At 53.7% G+C, this 6,038-nt stretch overlaps 3 protein-coding genes across 3 annotated transcripts; 2 read left to right on the forward strand and 1 right to left on the reverse strand.

Moving 5' to 3' along the window:
• Positions 1–41: 41 nt before the first annotated feature.
• On the forward strand, positions 42–1,159 carry SPRG_12333 (DNA repair protein RAD51 1; the record flags this gene model as incomplete). Its single annotated transcript, XM_012351692.1, has 6 exons — positions 42–146; positions 196–475; positions 541–736; positions 784–847; positions 896–984; positions 1,036–1,159. 6 exons carry the CDS (start codon positions 42–44, stop codon positions 1,157–1,159), a joined length of 858 nt encoding a protein of 285 aa, XP_012207082.1.
• Positions 1,160–1,181: 22 nt separating this feature from the next.
• SPRG_12334 (RecA protein) lies at positions 1,182–3,075 on the reverse strand. The gene is made up of 13 exons (XM_012351693.1): positions 2,957–3,075; positions 2,821–2,905; positions 2,688–2,771; positions 2,552–2,633; positions 2,432–2,495; positions 2,192–2,388; positions 2,070–2,144; positions 1,956–2,022; positions 1,863–1,909; positions 1,701–1,814; positions 1,588–1,651; positions 1,514–1,539; positions 1,182–1,462 (listed from the first exon to the last, which is right to left on the reverse strand). The coding sequence occupies exons 1-13, from the start codon at positions 3,039–3,041 to the stop codon at positions 1,235–1,237; spliced, it is 1,218 nt and encodes a 405-aa protein (XP_012207083.1). The 5' UTR covers positions 3,042–3,075; the 3' UTR covers positions 1,182–1,234.
• A 1,630-nt stretch (positions 3,076–4,705) lies between these two features.
• Positions 4,706–5,524, forward strand: SPRG_12335 (hypothetical protein). Its single transcript, XM_012351694.1, has 5 exons — positions 4,706–4,840; positions 4,887–4,989; positions 5,039–5,122; positions 5,171–5,288; positions 5,339–5,524. Exons 1-5 carry the CDS (start codon positions 4,725–4,727, stop codon positions 5,455–5,457), a joined length of 540 nt encoding a protein of 179 aa, XP_012207084.1. The 5' UTR covers positions 4,706–4,724; the 3' UTR covers positions 5,458–5,524.
• Positions 5,525–6,038: the final 514 nt, after the last annotated feature.

A 6,038-nucleotide genomic window follows, 5' to 3' on the forward strand; every position in this document is an offset into this window, starting at 1 on the left:
GCTGAAGGACGCCGGCTTCCGACACGGTCGACGCGATTGCGATGGCCACCAAGAAGCAGCTCATCGCGATCAAGGGTATCACTGAAGCGAAGGCTGACAAGATGATAAAGGCGTCTCGTGAGATGGTCAACGTGGGCTTTACGACGGTGGATCCCATGCGATCCATGGCACGCCCTGACCTTTATGGCGTGCTAGGCCTCCGACGTGCTCCAAAGTCGTAAGGACCTTATCACCCTCACGACGGGCTCGACAGCGCTCGATGAACTGCTCCGCGGAGGCTTCGAGACAGGCTCCATCACCGAAATGTTCGGCGAGTTCCGCACAGGGAAGACGCAGCTTTGCCATCAATTGTGCGTCACTTGCCAACTTCCCGTCGACAAGGGTGGAGGTGAAGGAAAGGCCTTGTACATTGACACCGAAGGGACGTTCCGCCCGCAACGCCTAGTCGCGATCGCCGAACGCTACGGCCTCGACGGTACTTGCTCGACGCATGATCTTCTGTATGACGTCGAGTACTCATCACGTCGATCAACATCCTAGGCGACAGCGTCCTTGACAACGTCGCGTTTGCCCGTGCGTACAATTCGGAGCACCAGATGCAACTCCTTTCGCAAGCATCCGCGATGATGGCAGAATCGCGATACGCACTCGTGGTCGTTGATAGTGCCACTGCACTCTTCCGCACCGACTATTCGGGACGGGGCGAGCTGGCTGCTCGTCAGCAAGAATTGGCCAAGTACTTGGACGTAATTTTTATCGACCAGGCGCATTGACTTTATGTAGGTTTCTTCGCGCCCTCACACGTATGGCAGACGAGTTTGGTGTCGCTGTCGTCATCACCAACCAGGTACACGACGCACAATGGTGGCCGGGCGCAGTCACTCACACGTCGTAGATGACAGCGAACCCGGACTCGGGCATGTTTTCGAAGGATCCGCTGCAGCCGATTGGCGGCAACATCATGGCGCACGCCTCGTGCACGCGGTAGAATATCGTCCGTCGCGAGTGCGCCGTCCCTTAAATCCTACGACGTAGGCTGCGTCTCAAGAAGGCTCGTGGCGAAAACCGTGTCATGAAGGTAATCGACTCGCCGATCCTCCCCGAGGCCGAAGCCATGTACTCGATCACGGAACAAGGGATTCAGGACGAGCAAAACTAAGTAACAAATATCTAAGACTCCGCCATCTGTATGATCTTGTCTTAAGTGGGGTAAAGCGGTTGACCAGCGCACTCATTATCGGGTTGTCGCGGTGGTGTCCTCCTCGATGTGCACAGTTTTTTCCATGTCGTGTACCTCGGCCATGATGGCGTGGATGTCAACCCCATCGACGTCGATACCAGGGGTTGGTTCCACAGGCACTGGCGAAGGCTCTGGAGGGGCGTCGCGCGTCAAGAGCGCAGCGCGAATCTGAGCCTCGATCGTTCGCGCAATGTCTGGGTGCGCCTCAAGGAACTGCTTGGCCTACGTCATGAACGCGGTTGAGCCAAAACCTACTGCGCCACGTCAAAAAACCTTGCTACGTCCTTGCCCAATTGGCTCTAGTCATACAGGAGATAGAACCTTCCTAGCGCGCAGTTATCGAGTACCGTCGTTGTAGGCATACCACGAGCCGGACCGCTTCATGGCGCCAACCTGCGTGCCGAGGTCGAGCTAAAAGCATCCGTCTTGGTGTTTAGTATCTGATGAATGAGAAACGTACGATCTCGGACATGCGGTCGATGCCTTTGCCGTAAATTACGTCAAAGTTGGCGACTTTGAAGGGCGGCGCGAGCTTGTTCTTGGCCACCTTGACGACGGTCTCATTGCCAATGATCTGGTGTGCCAATATTGATGACTACAGAGTAAGGAGAGCACAACATACGTTTTCGCCTTCCTTGATTTGGGTCTTGCGGCGGATATCGAGACGAACTACGACCCGGTGAGCTCGAGCTCGACGCAGTCTAGCATAGAGTACTCGATGCATAGTAGCGCAACGCCGTGCCGCCGGACGTGACTTCAGGGGACCCAAAAATGATGCCAACCTAAGAGAGAGCTACGTAAAGGTTGTGGCCAAAGAAATTGTTGCCACCTTTTGGCGGATCTGGTTGAGGAATATGATCATGCAGTTCGACTTGGAGAGAGACCCTGTGAGCTTGCGCAGCGCCTGCACGTGCCAATGGGCACATAACTCACTGTTGGAACGCGTCCTACCTGGCTCATGAGACGTGCCTGCAGCGCGATCTGCTGGTCGCCCATTTCGCCCTCCAGCTCGGCGCGCGGCACGAGCGCAGCGACACTGTCAACGACAACCACGTCGATCGCTCCGGACCGAATCAACGTGTCGGCAATTTCGAGCGCTTGTTCGCCAGAGTCGGGCTGCGACACATAAAGCTCGTCAATGTTGACGCCTAATGAAGGGGTGTGCGCTGATTGTTTCGTCATTTTACGTACCTAGAGCCTTGGCATAGTGGCCGTCGATTGCATGCTCGGCGTCAATAAACGCGCAAGTTCCACCCTAAGCAATCAATGCACCAGTCAGACTCACGTACAGTGGATTGAGCGTAGTCCTACGTTCTTTTGGGCTTCGGCGATGCAGTGGAGGGCAAGGGTCGTCTTGCCCGAACTCTCGGGGCCATACACCTCAATCACCCGCCTATTTCAGAAAGTAGTGAGCTTCCTTATGGTTATAGCGTCGATGATGAGAGACCCGCGCGGCAGACCGCCAATGCCAAGTGCTACATCCAACGAGAGCGAACCCGTTGATACAACGTCTATGTCGTGGGCGACGCCACTAGCCAAGGTTCCGCATAGAGCTAACGGGACCACGAAGCTGCACGTACCTAGCGCCGAGTTGCATCACAGCGCCCTTGCCAAAGCTGCTCTCGATCTGGCGAATGGCCATCTGCAACGCTTGGCCCTTGTCGCCTGCAGAAGCTGCAGTAAGCGCCTAAGGCTGACCTCCATGTATGCATGTACCAGAGGCGCTCGGCGAGGTCTTTGTCTTCTTGTAGCGAACGAGCGCGCGGGCCACGATGGCAGGCGCGCGAGAAAGCGAAAGCATCTCGTCCCTTCCCGAAGCCTGAAGCACTTGGTTGTGATCGCGTTTGGATACATTCGTACGCTATTTCACGCTGGGGTCACACTATAAATGATTGAAGGCCCAGAGCTCTCGTCGGCGCCTCGGAAGAAGCTACAATAAAGCCTTGCTTGGAGTGTTTCGTACGAAACAAAGCAATCGTGTAGTGCTATCAAGGGCATACACGAAGACAGCGCACGATATGATGATTTGATGTTTACAGCGCGCTAGGCATGCGCCACCATGTGCGCTCACAGTATTTCGTGTCACACTATATTCTTCAGCCGCAAATGTAAATGTAAATACCGTACGAGAAAGAGGTATTAATACTGTATATCATGAATTGTATATCATAGGTAATGTGTTTTAAAAGGATCAATTTGGCGCCAAAGTCGCCATCGCTCAAGTGAGCGGGAACACTCCAGGACGGCAGCTCTTGGTGGTCAAACAACGGATCGATCTACAATTATCCAATTGATATTATGCGGACGCAGTACGTAGACTGTGAGGGCACGTACTGATCGTAGTGAGTTATGGGGTCGGTCCTCGCTACGGAGAGGCTTAACGCTATTAGTACTTCATGCTATTACTATGGAGGAGAGATCAAGCGTTGTTTGCATACTTCGCGCATGCTTCCAGAGTTGTCAAAGCAATATGTTTGCTACTAGCACGCAATTCGTAAAAAAGAGTTGTAGACGCAGCACCTGGTTGTACGTCGATTTCATCGCGGCAGCGTTCTTAAGAGACTTAGCAGTAGCACTGCGCAAGGCTCAACCCAGGCGAGAACATAACACGAGCTTAGCAGCGCAAAAGCATGCAAGGCAGGTGGAAAGGGGGCGTCAAATGACCAAGTGCGAGCAAAGCTCCGCCACCCAAAAACCACCTCCTGTGAGAATACATTACATGGACATCATCGATTCTTGGAGACCATCGTTGAAGATACCTGAAACGGATACGGCGTCTCTCAGTTCTCAACATCGCACCACCGCCCAGACCACCGCCATTCGATGAAAGGCACCGCGAGCCATACGTTATCACCATGAGCGCGAGTCTACGGTGTGATTTGAAGTTTATATAATTTGTACAGACGTTTCTTCGAGGAACACGTGTGGCGGCAACCTACAAATTGTATTACCAGTAGAATAGCGTTAACTGGTTGGCTAAAAATGCGACCAATTGCAGAGCAAGGCAGGCAATCCAATCCGACACGATGAGCCCACGTCGTCATTGTCAGCCTTGTGCAGTGTTTATAAAAATCCAAGTGGATTGATTGGCTAAATCAAGTCACGTATAATAATTACTAAGCTAGATAGACAGAACATAAATTATTGAATCCAACTCCTGGAAATCTCTCCCGAGGCCAAGAGACGACACTGGACCCAAGCGACCGCCACTGCCTCGCACCAAACAGTCCAAATGCAAGACATTGCACTAGGTTGGGGAAAACAAATTACCCAAGACCCAGTGTTGCATGCCATGCAAGAGTGCTCGAAATGTATTACCGTGGTACATTCATTTCGAGCAGAAGGCGCTTCAACACCCACGCAAAGTCGCAAATTGCGATTCCTGCACCGTGAAACTGCATCCTGGGCGGAGACTTCGACGAGTGTGCGTTGTGCCTGAGCGCGAAACCGTCGGCTAAATTTACGCGACTTCATCGCACATACCATGTCCTTTGCGCCCACGCTCTTCAGTGACAATGGCAAGGCACTGCCCCTAGCCAACACGGGCGAAGTGTTCATTCTGGAGCGACCGTCGATCGCGTTCCAGTGCCTTGTCGACGGGTGCGTACGATTCCCAATACACGCGCAGTGGCGATGCCGGGAGTAGACATAAGTTCAAGGCCACCGGTCGCATCTACATAACGACTCAGCGACTGGTGTTTTGCGCCGACAAGGCTGCAACGCAGCACGGCCGGTTCTTTCAAGCCTTTGTGAGCGCGTTAGCTGGTGCTGTAAGGGTGTGCCTAAGCACGAACGTAGGAAATCCCACTGGATAACATTGCGGACGACAAGTTCAACCAGCCAATGTTTGGCTCGTGCAACATTTCTGGCGACGTCTTCCCGGTAACACTACTAGTACACCATACAGAGTTGAGACGCCAATGCAACTAGGTGGGCACGGACGAAGGGGACGTGGCGACGCCGATCGAGTGGCGTGTTTCGTTCCCGAACGGTGGCACAGGCACGTTCTTGCCCATCTTTCTTCGCCTCATGGAGCACAAGAAGCATGGTACATCGTTCGTACTTGCTCCATGATCGATGTCGAAGCGTATGTTCTAGCGGGGCTTGTCGACGAGGCGTTTGCAGAGAAGCAGCGCAAGGCGTACGTGGACCCGAACGACCCAACGGTCATCTATGTTTCGCAGCCCGTACGCCCGCGTGGTAAAGACACTGTCTGAAATCGAAGACAAAGACAAGCATATTTCTGGCGCAACTACCACCTACCTTCGATATCTTGCCCCAAACGACTGGGCATCCACGCTCATTGCTATGCTATGCGCTATACGGGCACCTTTCGTAGAATACTGATGGAAGCATGGTTTATATGCAACCACACTATAGCAGCATTGGTATCGCTCCACCTTCACGAGGCCGTCAAGTCCTCGTGGTGGCGGTAGAGGTGCTGCGACACGGCGCTGCCACGTCACAGCGTGGCTTTGGGGATGTGTCAGTGCCATGCGAATTTTTCATTGGTCGATCGTTGTTTGTATACTAGACCCGACTTTCGAAGTTGCCGTTAGTTTATCTTTTGCACGGACGCCGCCACATCGCCTCGCATGATCCTCCCGCGCTACTCTGTCTTGATCCCGACGCTCGTTGTTCTCAGCTACGGCGTGTACCAAGCCTGCCTTGAGCCTGCCCTTGGTGACGAGTGCGCCACGGACGACGACACCGACGAAGCGGCCATTGACATTCTGCCGCGTATCGTCGTCAAGGTGGCGCACACGGGCAAGTCGAGCCTCCGAAAGGCACGGAAAGC

This window comes from Saprolegnia parasitica (assembly GCF_000151545.1).
Source record: "Saprolegnia parasitica CBS 223.65 unplaced genomic scaffold supercont2.84, whole genome shotgun sequence".
Taxonomy (NCBI): domain Eukaryota; phylum Oomycota; class Saprolegniomycetes; order Saprolegniales; family Saprolegniaceae; genus Saprolegnia; species Saprolegnia parasitica.

What these genes read in the sequence shown, in the direction of transcription:
- SPRG_12334 (XM_012351693.1), bottom strand. Translation starts at nt 3,041, where the DNA reads ATGCTTTCGCTTTCTCGCGCGCCTGCCATCGTGGCCCGCGCGCTCGTT. An exon ending in ATTGGCGGTCTGCCGCGCGG is followed by an intron (nt 2,634 to 2,687) that starts GTCTCTCATCAT and finishes TTTCTGAAATAG; the next exon opens with GCGGGTGATTGAGGTGTATG. An exon ending in AGGCACGTCTCATGAGCCAG is followed by an intron (nt 2,145 to 2,191) that starts GTAGGACGCGTT and finishes TGGCACGTGCAG; the next exon opens with GCGCTGCGCAAGCTCACAGG.
- SPRG_12335 (XM_012351694.1), top strand. Translation starts at nt 4,725, where the DNA reads ATGTCCTTTGCGCCCACGCTCTTCAGTGACAATGGCAAGGCACTGCCC. An exon ending in TTCCAGTGCCTTGTCGACGG is followed by an intron (nt 4,841 to 4,886) that starts GTGCGTACGATT and finishes TGCCGGGAGTAG; the next exon opens with ACATAAGTTCAAGGCCACCG. An exon ending in TTTCTGGCGACGTCTTCCCG is followed by an intron (nt 5,123 to 5,170) that starts GTAACACTACTA and finishes CAATGCAACTAG; the next exon opens with GTGGGCACGGACGAAGGGGA.